Raw genomic sequence first — 27951 nt, forward strand, 5'->3', positions numbered from 1 at the left:
CTAGCGGCGTAGACAGGGCTCCAGATCTCCAGATCCGGGCCCCGGCCGCCGCCAGGGGCCCCGCCCGGTGCCCCTACCCCACCCCGCGTCCCTCCTGCAGCCCAGCTCCTCCCGCAGTCGTCGCGGACCAGGTAGGTAAGAGCCCGGCCCAGCTTGCCCGGCAGCGCCCACCCTGGGGACCCCTGGGCTAACGTCTCCGACTCGCTGGCCCGAAATCCTACATTCCCATCTCCATCCCAAGGGAACCCAGAGTCCAGATTTCACAAGGCACCCCAAGAGACACAGGCGTGTCCCTTCCCGGAGCTCAGAGTGCTCCGCTGAACCCTAGTATCTCAAGCGGGCTGCCTCCTTGTGCCTCCTCCAGGGCCCAGAAGCCTGGATCCCTCAGCTCAGCCCAGGGGACCCCTCAGTCTAGATCTCTCCTCTGGGCCCAGTCCTGGGAGCTCCAGACACTGGTCACCACTGTGGGACTCTCCCCATTGCGTCCAAATCGTTTCCCCATTTGCGTCCCCCACCTTCTGGTTGGAACAGCCGGCGACGTTCCTCGGTCCAGGCCGGCTCGCCCTGGACACAGGCCCGGGCCGGAGCTGTCCATGGTCAGCTCTCTCGGTAGCCTCGCCTCCCCCATCTCCTGCCACGGCCGCCAGGGAGGGGGGTGCAGGTGGTGTGGGGATCCCTCCCCCTCACCGCGCCTTTGACCTGGGGATCCCCGGCGCCCCCTCCCAGCTGGGTCGCGGGGTTCTCAGGCCCATCTTTAGGCACTCTAGCTTTCTGGGACTCTAGCCGCTTCACTTACATAGAGCTTGTGAATGTCCCTGCCCAGTCCACTTAGAAACCTTGGCATGGAGCCTCCCGCTCCCACCTGGATCTAAAAAACTGTTAGTGCCCATATATCTGCTGGCCCTGACTAATCACTGTCACCTTATTCAGCACCTGGGGGATCCAGTTCCCTAGCCTTTGCCCACCCCCTCCCCACTTAGCACTTACTTTAACAGCTCCCCCAACCCCCCAAAGACAAATATGTCCAGCCTCTTGGTACACCAGCACCTGCTTGCTGCCTTATGGACTCAGGCGCCATGGCTTCCTTTCAAAGACCTGAAATACATTCTATCCTCACTCCCCCTTGGAGATCTAGGTGTCTCACCCCCATCTTATAACCTCCACCCGAACAAACACACATCAGGAACCCAGAATCTCACTGTGGTGAGTGTCCTGTCCAACAGACCACCCACCCAGGCCTACACTCCCATCAAACACCCAGGCTGTAAGTTTCTTCACCCCCTGGTGGATTCAAAGGTCTGGACCCTGGCTCTGCATCCTCTCCCATCTTCAGGTCTTGGTGGCCTCAGTGTTCTATGAACTTTACATCTTCTATGGCTTTAACAAACACTCATCTGTCCTATCGTCTGAGGTGCTAGACTTCCAGAGTCTCCTCTCCCCCCAAAGCTGGATATTTCTGCCATCTCATTGCCTCTAGAGACCCATCTGGTAATAACTGATGTCTCATACTCCAAGTACCAAACAGCTGTCCTTTCTTCTAGGTGTGTTCTGTGATCAGGGTTCATCAGGTGATCTGGGACTTGCCAGCCATCTTTCTGCATTTCTAGTTAATAATGAGTCCTTTCCTTGTGCTGTGTTCAAGAGTCTAAGTTCCAGAACATTTCCAGATGATACATTGTCCTGTCCTCACCAAGGCGTGTGATCTACATTTAATGCCATGAACTAAATTCTAGGCATGTCTTTTTTCACTTGCTCCCTTCACATCCCCAGTGTCAGGATTGTGCCATGCATCCTGGGCTGCATTAGAACTCACTATGTTCACTATGTTGTGTATATTTTTTTCTTCCTCCTCCTCCTCCTTTTTTCTTCTATTTCTTCTTCTTCTTCTTCTTCTTCTTCTTCTTCTTCTTCTTCTTCTTCTTCTTCTTCTTCTTCTTCTTCCTCCTCCTCTTCCTCCTCTTCCTCCTCTTCCTACTCTGGTCTTTACAAATATCTAGATAACATACCTAAGCCACTTTCTGTTCTCAATCCTCTCCTTGGGTATGTCCTATATTTCTAGCTACTGAAGCTGGGGTTGTTGCTGGGGTAGAGCACTTACCTCACACGCACAAAGTCCAGGGTTCGATTACTAGCACTAGACCAATAACAGAAAGGTCTCACTCTACTCCCACCCTTAGAGACTAATATCTCCTGGGTTTGCATTTTAGATGTGTTTTATGTTCTGGCCACATCTGCTGTTGTTCTAGATTTCCTTCCTCCTATGGATATTCTAACTTGCAGAATGTGTTGTTTTCAATGAAATAGTCTAGTAGTCTTCGGAACTCTAGCATGCACAATCTTATTTTTTAATTGATGATTTATTTTTGTTTTATGTGCATTAGTGTTTTGCCTGCATATATGTTTGTACAAGGGTGCCAGATCCTCTGGAACTGGAGTTAGACCATTGTGAGCTGTCATGTGGGTGTTGGGAATTGAACCTGGGTCCTGTGGAAGAGTAGTCAGTGCTATTAATGACTGTGCCATCTCTCCATCTCCCATAGCTTGCACAATCTTAAGCCTGGAAGGTTCCAGTATCTTTTGAGCCTCAGGTTCTAGGTCCCTGTCATAGCTTCTGTCTTTTCCTTTCTATGGCCTTAGTTTTGGTGTCTGTCCTGTTCCCTGCTGGATCATAGGCGTCAGCTCCATCTGCTGTCTTGGCATTCTGAGCCTGTTCTAGACTCTCGCTTTTTCTAGAGTCTTCAGCCTCTGGAAAATGTTCTTGGTTCCTAAACAGACCACCCCCATCAGTTAGAGGATCTCCCCCTCACCCCCGCTTTGATATTTAGTGTATTTTGTTTTACTGTACGTGTGCATGCATGCGACATTGTGCATGTGGAGGTCAAAGGACAAGTTGCAGGAGTTCTCTTCCTCATACACCATATGTGTCCCAGAGTCTCAAACTCAGGTCTTCAGTCTTAGTAGCAAACTTTGCCCACTAAGCCATCTTCCTGGCCCCGTGTGTGTGTGTATGTGTGTGTGTGTGTGTGTGTGTGTGTGTGTGTGTGTGTGTGTGTGTATTTGGAACAGGATATCATCATGGTAGTTTTGAACTTGCACTCCTCCTGCCTCACCTGGGCTCAGCTGTGGGCTCAGCTGATGCCCTGGCCCCATGCATTCATGCTAAGCAAGCTCTGAGGTCTAGCTTCTGTCTTTGACCAGATCTACTATACACTGCATTAGGACTGCCCCTCTGTCATTTGGCTCACCTCTGTGTTTTGTGTTCTGGAGTGTACCGGGAACCCATTGACATTACCAGGTGGCTTTGGGCTGATTTTACCTTCCGGTCCCCAGCTGTAGCATAGGGCCCTCTAGTTAGCCAAAAAAGCAGCTCTTGCCCTCAGTCACACACTCAATGTAGAAGCTCTTAATCTTTCTGTGTTCTGTAGCATCTTGGTGACATGGACCATCCATTCTCTTTCTCAGAGAATCTGAGGTTCTACAGTAATCCTAGGTTGTAAACTCTGACCCAATTGTGGGATTGAGCTTCCATGTTGTGTTATAGCCTAAAACTGCCCTTCTGCCTTCTAAACTTTTTGCTGGTTCCAGTTTCTGGGAAGTGTAGAGTTCTGGACAATTTAAAGTCAAAGGGAAGTTAGGGACCCAGGTGCATTCTTTCCTGTATTCCAGAGCCCTTCTTGTCTCATAGGATCCCAAGGACCTAATGGCTTTGGTCACAGTTCTCACTTGGGTGGAGTTGGGAAGTATCCAATCTCAAACCGGTTAGGCCACTGCATGTATTGAGGGGAAGGAAAGGAGTGAAAGTCCCTCCTGCTTTCGGTCTGGCCAGATGGACTTGTTGGACCTGAAGTGTTCCAGGGAGAGGCTCACTGGGCCTCTCTACATCTCCGCCCCGCCCCTGGCCAGGGGAACCCAAGTCCTGCCTTCTGGCCTTATAAATCCTGCCTCTCCTCCTCCCACACTCTTGGTTAACGCCTCATGAGAGCGGGGCAGGAGGAGCATCCTAGGGTGGCTAGAACCTGAGTGGGAGGGGAGAAGGGTCCAACAGCTTAGATTTATGGGATTTATCTAGATTTAGATCTAGAGCCACTGGAAGTAGAAAGGGTCTGAAAAGAGACTGTTGAAGGCTAAGACCCCTAGCTGTAGGGGGGCTACTAGCTAGCTGTGGGGGCTCAGGCTCCTGTGACCTAAGTTAAATGATTCAGCACTACTCCCTGTTATGCACCTTTTTTTTTTTTTTTTTTTTTTTGAAAGGCTTTAATGTAACCCGGGTTGACCTGAATTTCCTTAAAATAACCGAGGATGGCCTTGAACTCCTGATCCTTCCATCTCCACTTCCCAAGTACTGGGATTATAGGCATACACCACCTTGCCTGGCTTAATAAATGAATATTTTATTTTAGTGGTACAGAATTCAGTCCAGAGCTTCATTTTGTGCCAAGCATGTGCTGTGCCACTGACTTACGACTCCAGTCCTCTTGCTATGCGTTTTACTCTTATTCTTTCAAATGGAGTGTTGGTCTTTAATCATAGAGATGGGCAAATCACAGTCCAGTGACCCATTTCAGTATCCGAAGCCCTATGACTTTTTCAAGGTATGATTCTGGCTTGGGACTTACTTTCCTCATTTATAGAGTGGGTTGAGGATTGCAAGTCCAGCCACAATAGGTAAAGGTTACTGTTAACCCACGTTGCCAATAACTGGTCCACCAGCTTTTCTCAGTTCCTCAGTGGCCAGACTTTGGCTTGCTGCCAGTGTCTGGTGGAGCCAAGTCTCAGTGTCCCAAAGTGCTTTTACCACCAAGAAGCCCTCGCTGTTTTTCTAACAGCAATGATTTTCAGTTTATCTGTGCCATGATGACAAAGGACAGACCCCAGTTTCCAGCTCTTGGAGGCCAGCACTTAGTTACCCCCCACACACTTGGCTGTACCTCAGTTTCCCCGTGTCACGATCGGCTCAGCTGACCTCAGTTGCCCCCTGTACAATACCTAGATTGGGGCTCCAGGGTGTATTTCACTGGCCTTGCCTCAGTTATGTGCCTGAGCCTTGACAAGGTTAGTCAGTCCTCTCTGCGTACCCGCAGGCCGGCACCGCCGCCATGATGTGCGAGGTGATGCCTACCATCAGCGAGGATGGCCGGCGGGGCTCGGCGCTGGGCCCGGACGAGGCCGGCGGCGAGCTGGAGCGCCTCATGGTCACGATGCTCACGGAGCGCGAGCGCCTGCTGGAGACGCTGCGAGAGGCGCAGGACGGGTTGGCGACAGCGCAGCTACGACTGCGCGAGCTCGGCCACGAGAAGGACTCGCTGCAGCGGCAGCTCAGCATTGCTCTGCCTCAGGTTGGGCGGGGTCTTAGGGAGGCGGAGCCTAAAGGCGAGGGCTGTTCTGAATGGGCGGGGCCAGGCTGAAGAGAGTATGGGATTGGATTGCGTTCGGTGGGCGGGTCTTAGCTGCGAAATGGGCAGGGCTTATATAGAAAGGGCGGGGCCTGAGAAGTAGGTCGTGTTGAAGATGCTAGGCCTGAGTGGCTAGATTGTCAGGGGTTGGTGAGAAGGCGGAGCTTGGAGAGGCGGAGCCTGGAGAAAGCAAGTTGGGCGAGGTCGGGACTATAAATAAGGGGCGGGGCCTGAGAGGTTGGAGAATCAGAGCTCGCTGAGGAGTATGGGCTGCCATGGGGGCTTGGTAGGAGTCAGGGTCTGGGAAGTAAGCCTGGAATGGCACGCGCCTTTAGCTCGTGAGGCAGGGGCAAGCAGATCTCTGAGTTCGAGGCCAGCCTGGTCTACAGAGTGAGTTCCAGGATGGATAGGGCTACGGAGAGAAACACTGTTTGGAAACACCAAGAAACAAAAAACAGAAACAACAACAACAAAATGGGTAGGAGGGCAGAACCTGTAGAGGGCTCAGTTTGGAAAAAGAAAGTGCTCTAAGATGGGTAGTTCCAGAGTATGGCCGGGAGTAGGGAATTACCTTAACACCGGCGGGCGGGTATTTCATGGAGATGGGCGTGGTTTATATGAAAGGGCGGGGTCTGAGCAGCAAGAAAGTTGAGCCTTAGGAGGAGAGGAGGGGCCTAAGCAGCAAGAGGAGATTCTGCTATCAGAACCCATATAGTTCCACAACAACAAAAGGGAGAGTTTGCCCAGAGGGGCAAGATTTGAGCTGCGAGACCAGCACAACTTAGTAAGGGTCAGTTTTGAGTGGCTGGAGGAGGCGGGACCTAGCCAGGAGGGTCAGAGCCTTCAAATTCTCACAAAGAGAGAAATACAGAAATAATTGAGTCAGCCATCTGATTCTACCCACGCCTGGACAGGAGTTTGCGGCTCTGACGAAGGAGCTTAACTTATGTCGGGAACAGCTTCTGGAGAGGGAAGAAGAAATCGCAGAGCTGAAGGCGGAGCGAAACAACACCCGGGTGAGGGCTGTGGGGATGGAGCTTAAACAGGATGGGGCATTGGGTGATGCCGGCCAACATATCTTTTTCCAACATCTAGTTTTCCGTCTTCTCTTTTTCCTTGCTCCCAATCTCCTGTATCATTGCCTTCCCCTGCTCCCATTCCCTTTACCCTCGTCAGCTCTACCTCGGTTGTCCCTGTCTTTCCTCCTCACCTCTGCGTGGTCCTTATCTTTCTTCCCTGTGCACTCCCAACGTGTCACCCCTTTCTCCTTCCCCTTGCTTCTTCCCCATGACTCGGTGCCTTATCTTTCCAGCTACTTCTGGAACACCTCGAGTGCCTAGTGTCCAGGCACGAGCGCTCCCTACGAATGACTGTGGTGAAACGTCAAGCCCAATCTCCTGGAGGAGTCTCCTCTGAGGTGGAAGTGCTCAAGGCTCTAAAATCCCTCTTTGAGCACCACAAGGCCCTGGATGAGAAGGTAGGAGAGTCAGAGGATGAAGAGGAGAAAACACGTGATTGACCTCAACTGAACTAAGTGGGAATGAGAAAAGCTGGCTATGATTGGCTGGAGGTATTTGACATGGGAGAAAATGTTACCATGGTGGATTTGAACATGACTTGATAAAAAGATGTAGGAGGGGACTGGAGAGATGGCTCAGTGGTTAAGAGCATGGATTACTCTTCCAGGGTTCCTGAGTTCAATTTCCAGCAATCACATGGTTGCTCACAACCATCTGTAATGGTATCTGATGCCCTCTTCTGGTGTGTCTGAAGATAGCTATAGTGTACTTATACATGAAATAAATAAATAAATCTTTAATATATATATATATATATATATATATATATATATATATATATGAACTATTTAATCCCAGCACTTAAGAGGCAGAGGCAAGTAGATTTCTATGAGTTCGAGGTCTTGTCTACACAGAGTTCCAGGCCATACAAGGCTATGTTTTAAGACTTTGGCCAAAAAAGTAAAAACAGAAATATAATAGGGTATAATGGGGGAAAGTCTCTTTGGGGTGTTCTGGGACAGGATCGCCTGACCCACACCGGGTCTTATCTCTGCAGCACAAGTAGACAGTGAGTTTGGGATCCTTCTGCCTCAGCCTTCTGAGTAGCTGGGACGACAGGCCTTCAGTACCAAGCCCTACAAGGTCTGATCTTATCTCACACCCATCTGCAGGTCCGGGAAAGATTGCGGATGGCACTGGAGAGGGTAGCAGTGCTCGAGGAGGAGCTGGAACTGAGCAATCAGGAGGTAGGGGCGGGGTCAGTAGAGAAGGGGAGGGCCATGTCTGGGTGGAGGACTAAGAAACTGATTGGTTGTATTCTAAAGGAAGCGGGCCAATGGGATTGGATCCCAGAAAAATCCTCAGGGCTCCTAAGGAGGAACTCAGTGTGCTCTGGTGTTTTGACTCTTGTAGGCCCTGAACCTTCGAGACCAGCTATCTAGAAGGCGGTCAGGACTGGAGGAGCCAGGCAAGGATGGGGATGGACAGGTGAGAAGTCTTAGTTCCCTTCATGTGACCTTCTCTCAGCGATGATTGATTGATTGATTGATTGATTGATTGTGCTGAGGGTGGGATTTAAGGCATCTTATATTCTCCGCAAGGCTTCTACCACCAAACAACATTTCCAGCCCATCACTAGGGTATTCTAGGCAGTTACTTCACTTCGGACCACATCCTTAGGCCTCTTTTTACTTTTTGCGAGTCTGGGTCACACTCTGTAGCTCATGTTAACTCCAACCCAAGATCCTTCTGCCTCAGCCTCCCAAGTCATTGAAAGTACAAGTCTACGCTGCGGCTCTGCTCAGTAACCTCCTGATTTTTTTTTTTTCTTTTTTCTTTTTTCTTTTTTTCGGAGCTGGGGACCGAACCCAGGGCTTTGCGCTTGCTAGGCAAGTGCTCTACCGCTGAGCTAAATCCCCAACCCCCCTCCTGACTTTCTGATGAGCGCTTTACTGTTTTGTCTGTTTGGTTTGGTTTTGAAGACAGGGTTTCCCCGTGGAGCCCTGGCTATCCTGGAACTCTCGCTATAGACCAGGCTGACCTTGAACTCACAGAATTCCACCTGCCTCTTTAGTGCTGGGATTAAAGGCATGTGCTACCATGCCAGGGCCCCTTTTAAAGTTTTAATTATAATCAACTCTGCATAGGTAATGTGGGAGGAGACACTTATGTGCACGTGGAGGTCATAGGACAACTTGAGGGAGTAGTTTTTCCCTTTCATAATGTGAGTCGTGGAGATTGAACCCAGGTCATCAGGCTTGGTGGCTGAGTCAGTTGATTGACCTCCAATGGTCACTTTAATGTTGGTCATAACCCTCGCTGACCCAATGCAATCTGATCCCCTAAGATCCTTACTGGTCACTGTGACCCTCAATGACAGACCCCATTGGACTTTGGTCTACAAGATCCTTACTGGTCTTTGATTTCCCCTCACCATACGCGGCTGCCTTCAGGGTGGCCGACCAGCCCAGCTCTGCACTCTGGGTTCGATTTGTTTTTCTCTTTCTCCAGACCCTTGCCAATGGCCTGGGCCCCGTTGGAGAATCCAGCCGGCGCACGGCAGAGCTGGAGGAGGCACTGGAGCGGCAGCGTGCAGAGGTGTGCCAGCTGAGGGAGCGCCTGGCGGTGCTGTGCCGTCAGATGAGCCAGCTGGAGGAGGAGCTGGGCACTGCTCACCGCGAGCTGGGTAAGGCCGAGGAAGCTAACTCCAAGCTGCAGCGCGACCTCAAGGAGGTGAGGCGGAGCCCCTGGAGAGCCGCTCTCGGTCCCCCCGATGCCCACCCCAGCCTTCTCCCAGCCCTTCAAGAGTAACTGAGTTCAAGAATGACTAGACCCGGTCTCAGTCCCTAGTTATGTGGAATCCCTCCTCAGTTTCCTTATCTGTCCAGTGGGACTAATCTGAGTGTTTGTGTATGGCAGAGTGACCCTTGGCACCCGGTTCTTGTGTTACCATGGTGATAGAATCTAGGACTTTACAGACCCTAGGCTCATTGGTCTATCTACCTCTGAGCCATGGCCCTAGTTTCTCACTGGCAGGCACTTTATTTCTGAGTCACTCTCTCAGCCCCTCACTGGGGGAGTATAGGCATCTCCCACCGAGCTATATCCCTTTAGCTGTTTTATTCATTATTTTGAGACAGTATAACTTGTCCAGTTTGTCTGTGGAATCACAGCCTCTTCCCTCAGCCGCATGAGTACTAGGCCCTGCTGGTCTGGACACTTGAAGAAAGTGAATTTAAACAAGTGAATGTTTGTTCCTCATTAGCCGGGCAGAGGGCAGGAGCTGCTTGCCTTGTCACAAGGCTTCTCATGGCAGCCCCAGGCAGGCCTATCTCCCACCTGATTCTGGCATATCTTTTCTGGGCTTCTAAGCTTGGGCTAGCCTGGTAGCTTTATGAAAGATGGTGTGAACCTTCCAGAGAAACATCAGCAATGACTCTGTGATTCTAAGACAGTGTTATGCTGGTGTGGCCTGAGTGAAGGCTGTATCCCATAGGTCTTTGGTTTTTTATTTGTTTATCCGGTCTCCCTATGTATCCCAGGTGGGTCTTAAATTTGGCTGGCCTTCAAAGTCCTCTTGCTTTAGCCTCCCACTTGCTGGGATAACTGGAATGTGACATTATCATGCCCCGAGCCTTCCATCATCTTTATGGGAGGCTCTAAGTCAGAATTGCTTTAAAAGTTGTAACACAGAATGGAGTAAGGGGGCCTATTTTCTATGAATCCTGGAACTCCTTGTCCAGAGTTTTTGGCCTTTACTGCCACAAGGCTTTCTGGGGATTGTAGTCCACACATCCCATTACAACTTCTTCAGGCCCTGGCTCAGCGGGAAGATATGGAAGAACGCATCACCACACTGGAAAAGCGCTATCTGAGTGCCCAGCGTGAGGCCACATCTCTACATGATGCCAACGACAAGCTGGAGAATGAGTTGGCCAGCAAAGAGTCCCTGTACAGACAGGTGAGAGGCCACCCAGCAAGAGATCCAAGAGACCATGGGAGGATGCTGTAGTTGGATAACTGAGTCCCTCGGCTCTTCTGCCTCTTTCTCTCCCAGAGTGAAGAGAAGAGCCGTCAGCTGGCCGAGTGGCTGGATGACGCCAAGCAGAAGCTGCAGCAGACCCTGCAGAAGGCAGAGACCTTGCCTGAGATTGAGGCTCAGCTGGCACAGAGAGTGGCTGCTCTGAACAAGGTGATAGCCTGGCAAGGGGCTGGGCCGGAGGTGCAGGGGCGGGGATCTTGGTGGAGTTCAAGTCATACTCCACGCGTCCTGTCTACTAGGCTGAGGAACGCCATGGGAACTTTGAGGAGAGGCTTCGGCAGCTGGAGGCACAGCTGGAGGAGAAGAACCAGGAGCTGCAGAGGGTGAGGGGGCCAAGGGAGCCAAAGAAACTGTGAGGTGGAGGCGGGGCTTACTTGAGGGCGGGGCTTGGTAGGGGTTAGGGGTGTGGCTTATAGGAAAGGCGAGGTTAATATCAGGAGAGGGGTTGCATGAGGGGCAGGGCTTGGAAACCCACACGCTTGTGTGTGTGTGTGTGTGTGTGTGTGTGTGTGTGTGTGTGTGTGTGTGTGTGTGTGCGCGCGCGCGCCTGCACGCTGTTTAAATGAGGGGTCAAGTCTTAGCTGAAGGAGTGAGCTAGATGGGACTCATACGAATGGCAGAACTTAGATGAAGGGTGGAGCTTCTGGAGCTTACGTGAAGGAACTAGGTGGATGTATGAGGCTTAGATGAGGGTGGGACTGGGTGGAACTTAACTGAGGGGATAGGTTAGGTGGGGCTTACAAGACAGCAGGGCTTAAAAGAAAGAGCCTGAGAGTAAGGACAGCGCTTAGATGAAGGGACTGGGGTTGGTAGATGGGGCTTAGATGAGGCTGCAAGCTGGTGTTGGGCTTAGCTGAGTCCTTCGTTAAGTGGACTGACTTTACACGAGATCTTAGGCACAGTGAGGATATCTCTAGGGAGGGGCTAAATCGAGGGGGTGGAGCTTAGACGAGGGGCAGGGTTGGGTGAGACACAAAGGGTGAGGCTTAACTGAGGATCAGAGTAGTGGGTGGGACTTAGATGAAGAGTCTGGTTTGGATGGTATGAGGGGTGGGTTTAGGAGGGGCTTAGAGAGGAGACAGGCTGAGTGGGAATCACGGCAAGGCTCATGTGAGGGGCACGATTTAGAGCAAGGGGAATGATCTCGGAAGGACTCGTTTGACGTCTGTGCCCTGTCTCCCTTTGCTCAGGCCCGACAGAGGGAGAAGATGAACGATGACCACAATAAACGACTATCAGAAACGGTGGACAAGCTGCTAAGTGAATCCAATGAACGGTTACAGCTTCACCTCAAGGAACGTATGGGGGCACTGGAGGAGAAGGTGCGTCCCCTCTCACCCCTACCCCAGGCCTTTGACAACCAGGGGTTGCCTCTAACTGCCATCCTAGGGCCCATACACCTTCCTCAGATCTGTCATTTGAGACCTCTGTACCCATGAACTCTGCTCTGTGACTGAAAGCACCATTTTGCTTGACCCAAGAGCATTATTTTCCTAGACCACAACCCCTTTGCCCTTCCATGTCACTCCTGTCCCCACAGAACTCACTGAGTGAGGAGATTGCTAACATGAAGAAGCTTCAAGATGAGCTGCTCCTGAATAAGGTGAGGGCCTGGAACTCGACAGGGGAGGTATGGAGTGACCTGTTCCTCACAGCAGCAACACTGATACCTCTGCCTCCTCTCCACAGGAGCAGCTCTTGGCTGAGATGGAACGGATGCAGATGGAGATCGACCAGCTACGGGGGAGGCCGCCCTCCTCCTATTCCAGGTGACAGAAGCCCTCCTGTCCTTTCTGTCTAGGTCAAGCCCATCCTTTCCTTCCCACTCCTTCTCCTCAACTGCTCATCCCTTCTTAATGTTTTTTTTTCTTCTAAGATTTATTTATTTATTTTATGTAGGAGTGCTTTGTCTACATGTACACCTGCATGCCAGGAAAGGGCACCAGATCCCATTACAGATGGTTGTGAGCCGTCATGTGGTTGCTGGGAATTGAACTCAGGACCTCTGAAAGAGCAGCTGGTCCTCTTAACGGCTGAGCCATGTCTCCAGTCCCCTCATCCCTTATTTTTAATTTTTACAGTACTGGGGATCAAATACCAGGGACTCATGCTATCACCAAGTCACACGTCCTAGCCCTTCACTAGGGGATTCTAGGCAGGGACTCTGCTTCCCAGCCACATCTTCAGCTCCACACTAGGAAATTCTAAGCTCTACCCTGTAAATCTCCAGACTCCTTTTGATTTTCCTTTTGAGACAGAAGCTCACTAAGTTGCTTACGGTGGCTTTAAACCTGTGATCCTTCTGCCACAGCCTCCCAAGTAGCTGAGACTACAAGGTTACATCACCAGGTCCAGTTTTATTAATTCCATTTATTTATATTTAAGAATATTTTAGTCAGGTGGTGGTGGCACACAGCTTTAATCCCAGCACTTGGAAGGCAGAAGTAGGTGGATCTCTGAGTTTGAGGCTAGCCTGGTCTACAGAGCAAGTTCTAGGACAGCCAAGAGTACCCAGAGAAACTGTGTCTCAAATTGACAAATCCATACATGTATCTTGATCATATCCACTCCCAACTCTTCCCCATAAAACATCTCATTCCTAATTGCTTTCTTTTCTTCCCCTTCTTCCTCTTCCTCTTCTAGAGACAGGGTTTCTCTGTGTATACTGGCTGTCCTGGAACTTGGTCTGTAGACCAGGCTGGTCTTGAACTCACAGAGATCTGCCTGCCTCTGCCTCTCTAGTACTGGGATTAAAGAAGTGAGCCACCACTGTCCAGCCACAATTTCCTTTTTAAAATAACCCACTGAGTTCAACTGTTGCCACCCCCAGAACAGGCAGGCCTATCCCTGTGACTCCTAATCTCTATCCTTTCTCTGGCCCTTCCTGTGTCCACAGGTCCCTCCCTGGCAGTGCCCTGGAGCTCCGGTACTCCCAGGCACCAACCTTACCTTCTGGTGCCCCTCTGGATCCTTATGGGGCTGGCAGTGGCCGGGCAGGCAAGAGGGGCCGCTGGTCGGGGGCCAAGGACGAGTCTTCCAAGGTCAGCAGCCCCCTCTAGGCCTAGATAGAGACGGGCAGTGATGGGGAGGGGAGCGCAGTTGGGTCTGCGCAGCTTAGGGAGGATCCTGGGATGAAAAAGCCACGTCTCTCTGACTCCCTGTCTTCTCTCTTGACCTCCACCACCACCATGCACCTGCCTGCGCGTCTGATCTCCTCCTATTATGTACATGGTGAGTACTGAAGATGGAGGAAGAGTGGAGAATTCGATGGTTGGCTCTGGGGAACTGGAAGAAGAGAGGAATGGCGGGTGTGGGCGTGGCTTAGGGACAATTAGGAGGAGCCAGTAAGGAAAGACTGATGCTGTAGAGAAAGCATGGTTAGTAAAAACCCCTGGCACACATGTAATAAGCCAGATGTATGGTGTGTACCTCTGGGCTCAGCTCTGGGGAGGTGCAGGCAGGAGGGTCTTTAAAGCCTGTGGTCAACCAGCCTAGACAGTGAGCTCCAGGTTCAGTGAAAGACTCAGAAAATACGGTGGGGCGGGGCCCGTTAGCGAATGCCTTTAAATCCAGCACTCGGGAGTCCTAGGCAGGTAGGTCATTGAGAGTTCCAGGCAATACAGTGAGACCCTGTCTGAAACAACCAACCAATAGAAAAGAACAAAAGGTGGGGCCAGGGAGATGGGGGTGGGGCCAGGGAGATGGGAGTGGGGCCAGGGAGATGGGTTAGTAGGTCGTGGCATTTGAAGCTTATCTTGAGGATCTGAGTTCAATGCCCAGGCCCAACATGGTGGAAGGACAGAACTGACTCTGAAAGATTGTCCTCTGACCTCTGTATACACAGCGTGGCACATGCACGTGGCCCCACCACACGTCAAAAAGAAGTAATGTTAAAAAGAAAAAGTTCAAAAGAATAGTGTGAACAGCGAATGAGGACAGAGAGCTACGGCTTCTACATACGCACACATTTAAAAAAAAAAAAAAAAAAAAACAGGCAGGGGGGTGGTGGTGCGAATGTCTCAATCAGTAGCCCTGACTGTCCTGGAATTTACTCCGTAGACCAGGCTGGCCTCGAACTCTGAGATCCACCTGCCCTTGCCTCCCAAGTGCTGGGATTATTGGCACGTGCCACCACTGTCCAGCCAATAATTTTTTTTTTTTAAAGAATGAGACTTTAAAAACTTATTATTGGGGGTGTACCAGCCACAAAACACCTGTGGAGATCAGAGACGACTCCGTGGACTTGGTTCTTTCGTTCTACCTTTAATGTGCTCTGAGGATTGAGCCTGAGTTACCAGGCTCAATTTTACCCAGCGAGCTAGCTCTTTGGTCCAAGGAAGATTCCTGCTAAGAAGGGCACTAGGGATACAGCTCATCTAAACCTGGGCATACGTGACACCCTGACTCTACCACTACAATGCAAAGATAAAGGAAGGGTGTAGACTGGAAGAGCATCATGGGATGCAGGTAGGTGAGGAGCGTGGGCAAAGCCAGCTACCAACCTTAATCCTCACTCACAGGGACAGGACTGGGACCGGTCTACCCCTGCTGGATCCATTCCACCCCCTTTCCCTGGAGAGCTAGATGGCTCAGATGAGGAGGAGACCGAGGGGATGTTCGGGGCTGAACTGCTGTCCCCCAGTGGGCAAGCTGACGTGCAGACACTGGCCATCATGCTCCAGGAGCAATTGGAAGCCATCAACAAGGAAATCAAGTGAGTGCCAGCCTAAGCCTGCTATGCCTTGCCCAAACTGTCTCCACAGCCCCTGAAGCTCCTAAAAGCCACCCCAATCCTTCCTCTAAGCCTGACTACTTCCCCATTGCCCTCAAGCAATTCTCCCAGACCACAATCCCCAGCCACAGACCACTTCTGTTATCTGTGTCAGTGTCCCTAAGCCAGCGCCTAAACCGAAGAGTGTGTTCCACAGTACTCCTCCTCAGCTCCACAGGAGAACTTTTGAGAAAACTACCGCTCTCTTTAACTATGTCCTAGAGCCTCCTGATACTGCAGGAATCTCAACACAAGTTCCCAACAGCAACAAAAAGCCCGCACATCTTACCCTCACACAGAAATCAAGAGCCTTGGCTCGGGCTGGGAATATAGTTTACTTGGTAGAGCATTTATTTAGTTAGCATCTGGGAAGCCCTGGATTCCATCCCTAAGGTGGAAAAGCAAAGAAGATAGGGGAAGAAAGAGAAAGAAAGGAAGGAAGAAAAAAAGCTAGGAAATAAAAGATAAAGCAAGAGGGCTGGAGAGATGGCTCAGTGGTTAAGAGCACTGACTGCTCTTCCACAAGTCCTGAGTTCAATTCCCAGCAACCACATGGTGGCTCACAACCATGTAATAGGAAGCCCTTTTCTGGTGTGTCTGAAGACAGCTACAGTGGGCTCCTATACATTAAATAAATAAATCTTTTAAATAAAGAAAAGAAGAAGAAAAAGCAAAGAACAGGAAGACAGAAAGCAAGGAAGGGGTTTCAGAATTGGCTGGGCAATTAAATAATTGCCGTGCACGGTCGGGGACTGGAGTTCAGATCCTCCGGAGCCCGTATGAGTGTCAGGTGGGCTAGATGGCTCACCTGAAATGACAGCCTCTGAAGACAGGATAGACTGCTGGAGGAAGCTGGCTGACAGGACTAGCCATGTCTGCCAGCTCTGTGTCTGGCTGAGAAACACCAGCTCAGTAAATAGGGCTGATGGTGATTCTGTAAACCTCAGGCCTCTATGTGCATTCAAATCCACATACTACCCTCACACATGCAAAAACACACATAACAGGCACGACCACGGGGGCTGGGGATTTAGCTCAGTGGTAGGCGCTTGCCTATAAGCGCAAGGCCCTGGGTTGGTCCCCAGCTCGAAAAAAAAAAGAAAAAAAAAAAAAAAAAAACAAAAACAGGCACAACCACCCCCCACTCACGCAAACACATAACACACACACACACACACACACACACACACAAATACACATAACACACACATGCAAAAGCACATATAACACAGGCATAAACACACACACAGGCAAAAACACATGCACACACAGGTGTAACCACACACACACAAAACCACACATAACAGACATAATCACACACACACACACACACACACACACACACACGCGCACACACATACACGCAAAAGGAGGCATGAAAGAAAGACTTAACTGCACCTACCAAGCGTTTTTAGCTAACAGCACAGTTTTCTAGCAGCTGTCACCTGTCCTCCAGAAACCGCCTGCTTTGGTATTTCTGGTCTCATGAATTCTTTCTGGGCCCCCGGAAACACAATCACAGGCTAATTCAGACTTTGTCTATCCACCCTCCTGTACTGAATGAAGTCAGGACCTTCTCAACCACTTTGATTGGCCTTGATTTCACCCTGATCTTAGTCTTTCGCCCTTTCGGCTTTTGGAACGCTGTCTGTTCCTGTAGAAATTTTATTTATTTATTTATTTTTTTGGTTCTTTTTTTCGGAGCTGGGGACCGAACCCAGGACCTTGCGCTTCCTAGGCAAGCGCTCTACCACTGAGCTAAATCCCCAACCCCCTGTAGTAATTTTATTATCTTTAGAATTTGGGGGTTGAACCCAGGGCCTCGTGTATGCCAAGTGAGGCCTCTGCTGCTATGTCACCCCAGCCCCTCACCAGGGGACCTTAGGCAGGTGCTCTACGACTGAGGTACACCCCTAGGGCTTAGCGTAGCCATTTGGTTAACATCTTCTAACCGACAGGAATCCCAGCCACTCAGCCAAAGCCTTCAGTGATTTCCTGAGTCTCTCAGTATTTCCTGGCTCCCTTTGAGCCGCTGCTGAAGCTATGGACTTGGGGTCCACCAAAACACCCTTAAGTCGCTTCACTCTCCAAGCCACTCCCCTCCCCAGCCTTTGTGAGTCCCCTCCACCCTCCACCTCACCTTCGTCTTCCTTCTCCTCCTCCAGGCTAATTCAAGAAGAGAAAGAGACGACAGAGCAGCGTGCAGAGGAACTGGAGAGCCGGGTGTCCAGTTCCGGCCTCGACTCTCTGGGCCGGTACCGCAGCAGCTGTTCACTGCCGCCCTCCCTCACCACCTCCACCCTCGCCAGCCCCTCACCTCCCAGCTCCGGACACTCCACCCCTCGTCTGGCACCTCCCAGTCCTGCCCGGGAGAGTACCGACAAGACCGTGAGTACCCTCTGTCTGTCACCCAGCCCAGTGTAGGTGGGTGAGGTCAGAGACAGAACTTCCCACAGATGGCTACCGGGGCCTTGACACAGTGGACTGCAGTGGCCTCGGTTTTTCTCGAAAAGCTTGAAAAGACAAAGAGGCTGGTTTCTGGAAACGTAGTCAGCTGTAGTCTCATTAATTAATTTATTTTTTGTATGTGAGTACACTGTAGCTGCATTCAGACACACCAGAAGAGGGCATCAGATCTCATTACAGATGGTTGTGAGCCACCATGTGGTTGCTGGGAATTGAACTCAGGACCTCTGGAAGAGAAGTCGGTGCTTTTAATCTCTGAGCCATCTCTCCAGCCCCAATTTTTTTTAAACACATAGTCTTGGTGTGTTCCTTAGGCTGCCGTGAAACTTGCGAGGTCAAGCTATCTTTCTTCCTCCCATAGCTTCCCAAGCATCTTACCTGGTCTACAGGCATGCACCATGCCCAGCTACATGGACTCAACATATTCCTGGGGCTGATAGCTCGGCTCGTAAAGGCACTCGCTGCCAAACAAGATGATCCCAGGGAGCCACATGGTAGCAGGAAAGAACTTATTTCTGATAATTGTTCTCTGACCTATAAGGGTATAGGTCACAGACGCACAGAAATAAAATATGATTAAACTAATTTTTTGAGGATTTTTTTTTTGTTTTATTTTTGAGACAAGCTCTCATTCTGTAGCCCTGGCTGCCCTGGAATTTAGTGTGGAAACCAGGCTGGCCTCAAACTCACAGAGCTATGCCTGTCTCTACCTACCGAGTGCAGGATGTCACCACAACGCCTGACACAAACTTTTTTAAATGCACATACACTTGAGATCTATAAACTTTAAATGACCTTTAAGAACTTGTGTATGGAAACTCAACACCTGTCATCCCAGTGCTTGTGTGGCTGAGGCAGGAGGATTGCTGTGAGTTTGAGGCCAACTTGGACTATATAGTGGAACCCTCTTTCAAAAGGAAGAGGGAGAGGAAACAAAAGAGGAAGAGGAAGAGAAGAGTAGGAGAATTCACCTCGGAGGAAGTCAAAATCATATGCAATTGTTTGTTTGTTTGTTTTGTTGTTGTTTTGTTTCTATAAATCTTCCTTTCCAGTTCTGAGTACCTGAGCCCCTTTACCTTTCTTTGAGGCTAAACCTCTTCCACATCTGCCATCTGTCGTGAAGCTACTTCCTGTATAGGCATTCACCCCATTTGCTCTAGGCTACCTCCCTTCAGTTAGTACCAGAACAAGAGGAGCAGGAGCCAGCTCACACACCCTCTCATACCCCACAACTAACACCCATCACGGCCTTCAAGCCAGCTCTGCATCTGTCTCTGTCCCCAGAACCATGTCCCCAAGGACGAAGCCGGTGTTCCACGAGGGGAGGGTCCAGCCATTCCAGGAGACACCCCACCACCCACTCCCCGCTCTGCCCGTCTTGAGAGGATGACCCAGGCTTTGGCACTGCAAGCGGGGTCACTGGAAGATGGGGCACCTCCCCGGGGAAGGTCAGCAGGAATGTGGGTTGAGATTGGGAAAGGGACAAAGGCTTGAGTGGTAGGGGACAGTATCCATGCAGGCTCTGCCCTGTGTCTCTAGTGAGAGCACCCCAGATTCCCTCCACAAAGCCCCCAAGAGGAAGAGCATCAAGTCATCCATCGGTCGGCTCTTCGGCAAGAAAGAGAAGGGCCGGATGGGACCCCCAGGCCGGGAAAGTGTTTCTCTGGGTAAGTACTATAATGTCAACCCTCCCCTCCTCCCGCCCCTCCTCCCGCCCCTCCTCCCCTCCTTCCTCCCTCCCTGCCTTCCTCCCTCTTTCCCTACCTTCTCATTGGCTAGAAATTGATTTCTGTCTTCGCTAGGTAATACTGTTTTTCTTTCTTGTGGGGCTGGGAACTGAGCCTAGGGCCTCACGCATGTTCAGCAAATATTCTACTTTTGAGCGGTGTTCCCAGCCCCTGCTTTTTTAAATTAAAAGTATATATCATAATTCTCTGTGTGTTCTCAGTGCATGTGTTAGAGGTCAGAGGGACAACATCACGAAGTCGGTTTTCTCCTTCCACTTTGCTTACGTAGCTCTGGCTGTCTCTTTGTAGACCAGGCTAGCCTCAAACCCACAGAGCTCCTCCTCTCTTTGACTCCCAAGAGGTGTGCAGCAGACCCTGTTTTTGGGTCTTGCTGTGTAAATCTGGCTAGCCTGGCATTTGCCTTGTAGCAGAGAATGGCTTCAAGCTGGCGATGTTCCTGCTACCCCTGCCTCTCCAGTGCTTGGGAAATGTCAGATGTGAGCCACAGCGTTCCCCTGACACGGCGTTCCGCTAATCTAAGACTTTACTAACTTTGATGCTTCCTTGCCACCAGCTGGGACACCGTCTGATGAAACACTGGCCACTGACCCTCTGGGACTAGCCAAGCTGACTGGTCCAGGGGATAAGGACAGAAGGAACAAGAGAAAGTGAGTGTCTGCAGGGTTTGGGGCGCGACTATGACCCTTTGCTCTCCAGGGACTCTGGGAACACCTTTCTTTATTGCTTTGCTGCCTGGGTGGGAAGGTGGGTCTACAGAGTATCACGCCTTACTGCACTCTTCAGAGATGCTTGGCTGTTGTGCACCTGTGTGAGAGGTCCTGTCTACCTTTTCTGCTAGGCACGAACTTCTGGAAGAGGCCTGTCGCCAGGGCCTGCCTTTTGCTGCCTGGGATGGCCCCACCGTGGTCTCCTGGCTGGAGGTACTTTTGTTTTGTAATTAACTCAGGGTCTCATTCTGTAGCCCAGGCTAGCCTCAAGTGCATGGCAATCCTCTTTCTTACCTCAGCCTCTCGAATGCTGGGATTACAAACCTGAGCCATGTGCCAGGCTTTTATCCACGGCTCTCCCTAACCCAAGTCTACAAATGGGGTGTGTGGGGAGGTCAGGACCCAAGGCTCTGAGGGAAACCACTTCCTCTTCCTCCCACCCCTGCCCACTCCATCTGTCTCTTCTGGTCTCTCCCCATCTCTGCTGACTTGTGTCTGTCTTTCCATCTGTCCCGTCCGTACTCATCCCTCACCTTCTCCCACGTGCCTCTGTCTTGCCGCATCTGTTTCTTTGCCTGAGAGCTTTCTCCATCTGTCTCTCTCTCCGCGGACTCCTCCACATTCTCGCCTTCCCATGACCTCAGCTCTGGGTGGGCATGCCTGCGTGGTACGTGGCCGCCTGCCGGGCCAATGTCAAGAGCGGCGCCATCATGGCCAACCTGTCAGACACGGAGATCCAGCGGGAAATCGGCATCAGCAATCCACTGCACAGGCTTAAACTGCGCCTTGCCATTCAGGAGATGGTATCACTCACATCGCCCTCTGCTCCCGCCTCCTCACGCACGGTGAGTGCCTGCCAATCCTCACCCCTCCGCCTGGCTCTGCCCCTCGCTGGCAGACCGCCTATCCTGGGCCGGCACCCCGCTGAGTGGCTCTGCACCCACCTCCCCATCCTGGACTCCATTCCCCCGTGCACCCTGCCACCATGTGTCATGGGTGGGTTACACGAGTTCCTTATCCCCCACCCTCCAAGACTCCCTTCCTGGAGATTTCTCCATTTCTTCCCCCAACCCCGGAGCTGGGGACTGTACCCAGGGCCTTGCGCTTGCTAGGCAAGAGCTCTACCATTGAGCTAAATCCCCAACCCCAATTTCACCATTTCTAAGAGACTGTCCAGATCCACCAGTTTCTCATTTTCATTTCTTTTGAGACAAGCTCGCTCATGGAGGGCTGGCTGGCCTGGAGCTATGTGAGCCAGGCTGGGCTTAGAACTCAGAGATCTGCCTTCCTCTGCTCCCTGAGCCAGCCGCGCCATGCCCAGACCCAGTCTTAAACACACAGACAAGTGTTGGTACCTGTGTCGGAGGCAGTAGGATGGCAGCCAGCCTGGGCTACTGGGCTATTTGGTGAGACTTTGCCTCATGTCGAAAAAAAGAGAGGGGTCCTGCCAGATGGCTCAGTGAGTGAAGGGTCTGGCCACCCAGCCTGCCACCCAGCCTGCCACCCAGCCTGCCACCCGAGGTCAATCCCTGGAACCGGCATGGGGGAATAAGAAAATCAACTCCTAGAATTGTCCTCTTACCGTCACAGAGTGCCGTGTCACACACACATAAAATAAACACATTATTTTAAACATGCATTCTAACGTGAAGGGTGCTCAGTGCTACGGCACTGTTAGCAAGCTTGGGTTGGGGGTCCAGTCTGGACATGGATTCTGAAAAGACAGAAGAGAATTACACAGTTATGTCTAATTTTACAGTAAATCTTCTCTCCCATGCTCCCATCGGCCTGTTTGCTTCTTGGGTCCTTTTTGTTTTTGTTTTTGGTTTGGTTTTGGTTTTCTCTCTGTCCTGGAACTTGCTCTGCTGACCAAGCTGACCTTGAACTCACCTGCCTCTGCCTCCCAAGTGCTCTCTTCTCTTGGGTTCATGAGTGTAATTTAAGGACAAGACAAAAGGTTATCCCTTTAAATGCCGTCAGCAGACCTCTTTTCCTCCTTTGAGTCTCCACAACCTTAGGTCACGCAAGTGTTACGGTTATTGTTAATTTCATCTGCTAGTCTATCCATGTTATTGAAATAAGGTCTGACTTTGAGGCTCACCCAGGCTGGCCTGGAACCTATTGTGAGCTCTTACCACAGACCACAAGAATGGGGGGAGGGTCACAATGTCATTGTCATTGTGTGTGTCCTAGGGATGCCCCTAAGCCTTGTGAATGCAGACCCTTAGCTCCTGGAGAACTCTAGGCAATGCCAATGCCCAGTGAATCCACAGTCTCTTTACTTCGAGACACTCTCTCCCTGTGTAGCTCTGACTGACTTGCTTGTGCAGTCCTGCTTCTGCCTCCCTAGTGCTGGGATTACAGGCCTGCTCCACCATGCCAGGCTCCCAGGTTTGCCCAGCACAAGTGGCAAACCTCTTCCTGCTGGTATACCTCTCCCTTTGCCGTGTCTGCTGTCACCTTCTCAGTCCTTACTGTGTATGACACCAGGGAGGTGACATCAAACCCCCCCCCAAAAAAAAACCCCAAACTCCTTTTTAGATTTATTATGTGTATGGATGTTTTACCTGCATGAATGAATGGGAGAGTGCCTGGTTTCCCTGAGACAATTTCTCTGAGTAGACCAGGCTGTTCTGGAACCCACTGTATAGACCAGGCTGACCCTCCTGCCTCTGCCTCCCAAGTGCTGGGATTAAAGGCTTGTGCCACACATGTTCTTAACTACTGAGTCTTCTCTCCAGCCCCGAAATCTTTAAATTGAACTTTTATGAATACATTTATATTTATACATTTATATATTTATGAAATAAATGATCTCTCTCTTTCTCTCTCTCTCTCTCTCTGTGTGTGTGTGTGTGTGTGTGTGTGTGTGTGTGTGTGTGGTGGTGGTGGTGGTGGTGTCCAGCACAGAGCATGCGTGAAGACTAGCAGTCTACTTTCACCATGAGGGATAGAACTCAGGTCATTAGGCTTAGGGGCAAGCACCTTTACCTGCTGAGTCACCTTGCTGGCCGGTTTCAAAGGGTTTCCTCTGGAACCCCAATCAGAATGAGCATAAGCAGATGAGCTAGAGTGGGGCGGTTAGGAGACCATCTGTATTCTGTGTCATCTCCCATTCCTTAACACCCTGCGCCCTTCAGCCCACAGGAAACGTGTGGATGACACACGAGGAGATGGAGTCTCTGACGGCAGCTACAAAACCCGTGAGTGCCTCCTGCTGGTAGCCCTGGGGGTGGCACTATTCCTACTGGGTGTGGGGGCTGGGAGGAGTCTGTCTGTTAGTGCATCGTCTGTCCCTTCTGTTCTCCTCTGCCTGTTCCCTTAACCCACCCTTCTCTCCCCCTCTTCCCACTAACGGGTCAGGAGACCAAGGAGATCAGCTGGGAGCAGGTAGGGGTGCAGGGCGGGCTGGACGCATGAGCAGGTTGTGCACGCTGCATGGTCTTTCTGTTTCTCTGCGCCCCACCCCTCGTCTGAACATTCTAAGTCCCTGCCCCGAGGGGAAGGCTGCAGCGTGGAGCTCAGCTGTTCATAGTTCTTGTGTTCATAGTGGCTCGGTGGGGGACAAAGTGGGCTCCTCAGTGTCCGCCTCCAGCCTGGCACACGGGCTATTCCATGGTTGTGGATTGCTCAGAAGCTGGGGTTTGTGGGATTGCTGCAGCTGGAAGGAACTGCCCGGTATGGGAGGGGTTTGCATTGAGGGGATGGGGAAGAGGGCTGCCCTCACTGTTCAGGAGCACTGTTAGCTGTGCTAGTTATGGTGACCTTGAGGTGGGTCAAGCAAGTGAGAGGCGGGGAGAACACAGTACGTTGTGGCCTGGAGAAGAGAGACACAAGGTGCCCGGCTGGAACTTGCCAGGGGTGGAGACACCCAGTTGAACTCTGATCTGTTTCCTTGCCCTAAAGCTGCAAAAGACTTTGGGCTTGTCTCATAGCCTTATCCTAAACTGAATTGCTTGAACTAGTATTTTCCGGGTATTGCAACAGTGATGTCTGTGGGTGGCAGGAGAGCCACGCTGAAGTCCTGACTTTCCGGGTCTAGTCATGTTTGGGCTGAGTGGATGCAGACCTGCAGGGCTGGGGGCCAGTTGAGGGAGTCCTTGCCTAGAATAGAGTCTTGAGTTCCAGCACCAAGCTGGAATATGGGGTACACATCTGTAACCCAGCACTCAAAAGGGTGGAGGTAGGGGACTCTAGTGTCATCCTCAGCTTCACCAAAAGTTTGAAGCTAGCCTGGGCTACATGAGACCCTCAGCTGGTCCAGTGGTCCCAGTTGTGGAGCCAAACTGTTCTGTGGTGGGAAGAGAACTAGTTTGGAATGGGGGCTGGCTGAACTTTATCCTTTCCCTATACATATGGGAAGGGACAAGAAGGCCTGACCCCCTCCCTCACCTGCCCATGGCCCCAGATCCTGGCATATGGTGACATGAACCACGAGTGGGTGGGCAACGACTGGCTGCCCAGCCTTGGGCTGCCCCAGTACCGAAGCTACTTCATGGAGTCGCTAGTTGATGCTCGGATGTTGGACCATCTGAACAAGAAAGAACTGCGAGGCCAACTCAAGATGGTGGACAGCTTCCACAGGTGGGGGCTGCCTGGCCAATGGGAACAGCCCAAGGGGAAGAAGTCATAGCCCTTAGAGAAACTTTGGCTAATGGGAAGTTCCATTAAATTTTCGCTTGGTGCTCCTTGAACCAAAGATGATGGTCCATAGAAAAATTGATAACTGGTGACCTGCTACGGGGGAGGCTGGAGGACTGCAAGTTTGATGTTAGCCTGGCTACAGAGTGAGTTCAAGCCCAGGAAGTGTTAAAAGATCTTGGAGAGAGAAAGGGAGACAGAGAGAGAAACACAAGCAAGAGAACACAAGTAATCAGTACAGCGCTGGGGCTTCGGGCTTCTGCCTAGTATAGGTCACACACATGTGCACGCACGCACGCTCACACACACACACACACGGGACAGAGGAAGGAAGGGAGGGAAAGAGGGGAGGGAGGAAGAGAGTTAGTTCTGTAAGGGCAACAACAGTGGCCTCTGGAAGGCTTCTAGGTGACTCAGTTTCTCTAACTGCTCAGGGTTAGTCTGCACTATGGTATCATGTGCTTGAAACGGCTCAACTATGACCGGAAGGATCTGGAGCGGAGGAGGGAAGAAAGCCAGACCCAAATCAGAGGTGAGGTCCTGTGGGAGATGTGTGGAGGGGCAGACTGAACGACGGAAAGCCAGAGAAACCAAGAGCTACTAGAAACGGGGGGGGGAGGACCACCATGGGGGCGTGGCCAGACAATAAAATGAGTGTGGAGTTATGTGTCACACTGGCTGGACATAGCCACTGGGGCGCGCTATCACACAAGGGGTGGAGCCGGAAATAGGGGCTGGGCCAAGAGAGAATATGAACCTGTTCTCTAGGAGGCGCTGTTCCCAGAAATAATGAGTAGACTCAGTGTGGGGCGTGGCTAGGGAGGGTAATGGGAGTAACAGGCCTAGCTGTCCAGTTTCATAGATGACGGATGCAGCGGCATAGAGACCTAGCTAGGAAAGGAAATAAGTTAGGGTAATTTGGCAGGGCTGGCCACTGGGAGGTGCACAGTTAAGAGTCCCTTTCTTCCCCAGATGTGATGGTGTGGTCCAACGAACGGGTCATGGGTTGGGTGTCTGGTCTTGGCCTGAAGGAGTTTGCTACGAATCTCACCGAGAGTGGGGTGCACGGAGCCCTGTTGGCTCTGGATGAAACCTTCGACTACTCCGACCTGGCCTTGCTTCTACAAATACCTACACAGAATGCACAAGTGAGACTTGGCTGGTCAGCAAACATGTCGGGTATCCCCACCTGTATGCTCCAACTAACCTCTTCCCCCTTTTCTTTCCAGGCTCGGCAACTGCTGGAGAAAGAATTCAGTAACCTCATCTCCCTAGGAACAGACAGACGGCTGGATGAGGTGGGCGTGGCAATGAGGTCTTGTTTCCAATTGCGCTTACAAATCCGAGATGAAGGGGTGGGGCTTGGTGTTGCCAACCGAATGTGGCTGGATGTTGAGCTTAGTGAGGGTCACTATTAATGCAGAGGGGTAGAGTCGGAACTTGTGCCCTCCTCCCTCACCTTGGGTTCCTATCAAACAATTAGGACAGTGCCAAGTCCTTCAGCCGCTCCCCATCCTGGAGGAAGATGTTCCGTGAGAAGGACCTCCGGGGTGTAACCCCCGATTCAGCCGAGATGTTACCCCCCAACTTTCGTTCAGCTGCAGCAGGAGCCCTAGGCTCACCGGGACTCCCACTCCGAAAACTGCAGCCTGAAGGTAGGGGACTCTTAAAAGTGACAGTCCAGACCCTATTCATGTGTTAAGACAACCTCCATCTGGTCTAGCCTATGCCTGGGCTACAGGCAGTCAAGACAGTCCCGCTGCTTAGTAAGATTGTTTCAAAAAGTAAAAAGAGAGCTGAACAGGTAGCTCACTGGTGAAGGAACCGCCTAGAATTCCACTTTGAGGAGCTGGGGGTGTGGCTCAGCGGAGGGCTTTTGACTGGCAATTCCGTGGTCCCGCCTTCAATCTCCAGTATTAGGGGGGAGTGGGTGTTTCCTAGGGTACACTAGGGTAGTTCCAGATTGAAGCGCCGTTGCTCTCTCTAGGCCAGACTTCTGGGAGTTCACGAGCAGACGGTGTTTCGGTCCGGACTTACTCCTGCTAGTGTGCACCTCCAGGTGAGGACTCGGCCAGGTGATTTTTAGGGTTCAGGGTGGTGCCACGGGAACGCGGGATGGCGTACCAGATGATTCCCACTCTGTGAACTGTCTGACCTCAATGCAAGTGACTTCACTCCGAAGAAGACCCTTCCGAAGGCTGGGCCGTTTTCCCTCCTTTCCAGAGTATTGTCTAGCCAGAGACCGCCGTGAGGGAGCTCGCCCCTGCGGACTGCACCACCTACACATACCAGCCGGGTGTGCGTGTTCCCGCCTCCCAAATGGACTGGGCCTGGACCAAACCACAAGAAATGGACTTAAAGGGGGCAGCCGAAGAAGAGGACAGGAAGAAATCCCACCCCAAACTTCCGCCTCCCTTTTCTCTACTTTGTAATTTATTGATCCGTTTCGAATGGGAGCCAGGCGCCCTGCACCTGTGGAAAGGGGGCGGGGCTTCCCTCTCGGGCCGCATGCGGGGAGATGCCACCCCTCCCCTTTCTATTGCCCAGTCGCGGGGCCCAAGTCTTCCTTTTCCGTCCGCTAGGAGGGGAGGGGAGACTCGCTGCTACAAGCCTCGCCCCCAGCCCCTCCCCCCATGCCACTCAGCCCTGCCCCGCTGCGTCTTGTCGCCAGTCCTCGGGGTCATCTGCAAGCGGGGTTCCCTGACCCTCCTCCCTGTCTCGTGTTCCCCGAGGCCTCCCCGCCCCCGTGCTATGGCGGTGTCTGTGCCCAAGGGTCAGGGACCAGGGACGCAGCACTGCGTTCCTATTTCCCCTCTGACTCCGGGGTTTGCATGGGAAAATCCCTCTGTCAACTATGCCGCTGGCGATGTGGCTGGGGAGAGGACGGACAATGGGGAGCCCCCACCCCGACTCGGCCTCCTGGCTCCAGGCGTTACTCAGTGATCACGGGTAAAGACCTAGTGTTTCCAAAAGCTCTGGTGTTGACCAGCCTTTTTTTGAGACAGGGTCTCACTTTGTAGTCCTGGCTGGCCTGGAACTCACTGTGTAGACTAGGCTAGCCTCGAACTCACAGAGATCCGCCTGCCTCTGCCTCTGCACTGAGATTAAAGGTGTGTGCCACCAGTCTCAGTTTTTGTTCTTAAGATGTTAACCTCCAGAGCAAG

General features: G+C 51.6%; 1 protein-coding gene across 1 annotated transcript; it reads left to right on the forward strand.

Moving 5' to 3' along the window:
* Positions 1-27910, forward strand: Ppfia3 (PTPRF interacting protein alpha 3). Its single transcript, XM_032893654.1, has 30 exons — positions 1-131; positions 5082-5336; positions 6308-6409; positions 6706-6870; positions 7585-7659; positions 7826-7900; positions 8924-9145; positions 10227-10373; positions 10470-10604; positions 10694-10777; positions 11645-11776; positions 11995-12057; positions 12144-12223; positions 13351-13495; positions 14981-15168; positions 17391-17613; positions 18976-19139; positions 19231-19358; positions 19993-20086; positions 20278-20359; positions 20791-20991; positions 23287-23349; positions 23510-23536; positions 24555-24730; positions 25222-25319; positions 25760-25935; positions 26017-26085; positions 26271-26442; positions 26775-26846; positions 27011-27910. The coding sequence occupies exons 2-29, from the start codon at positions 5097-5099 to the stop codon at positions 26831-26833; spliced, it is 3585 nt and encodes a 1194-aa protein (XP_032749545.1). The 5' UTR covers positions 1-131; positions 5082-5096; the 3' UTR covers positions 26834-26846; positions 27011-27910.
* The last annotated feature ends 41 nt before the right edge of the window (positions 27911-27951 follow it).

Source organism: Rattus rattus, chromosome 2 (assembly GCF_011064425.1).
Source record: "Rattus rattus isolate New Zealand chromosome 2, Rrattus_CSIRO_v1, whole genome shotgun sequence".
Taxonomy (NCBI): Eukaryota; Metazoa; Chordata; class Mammalia; order Rodentia; family Muridae; genus Rattus; species Rattus rattus.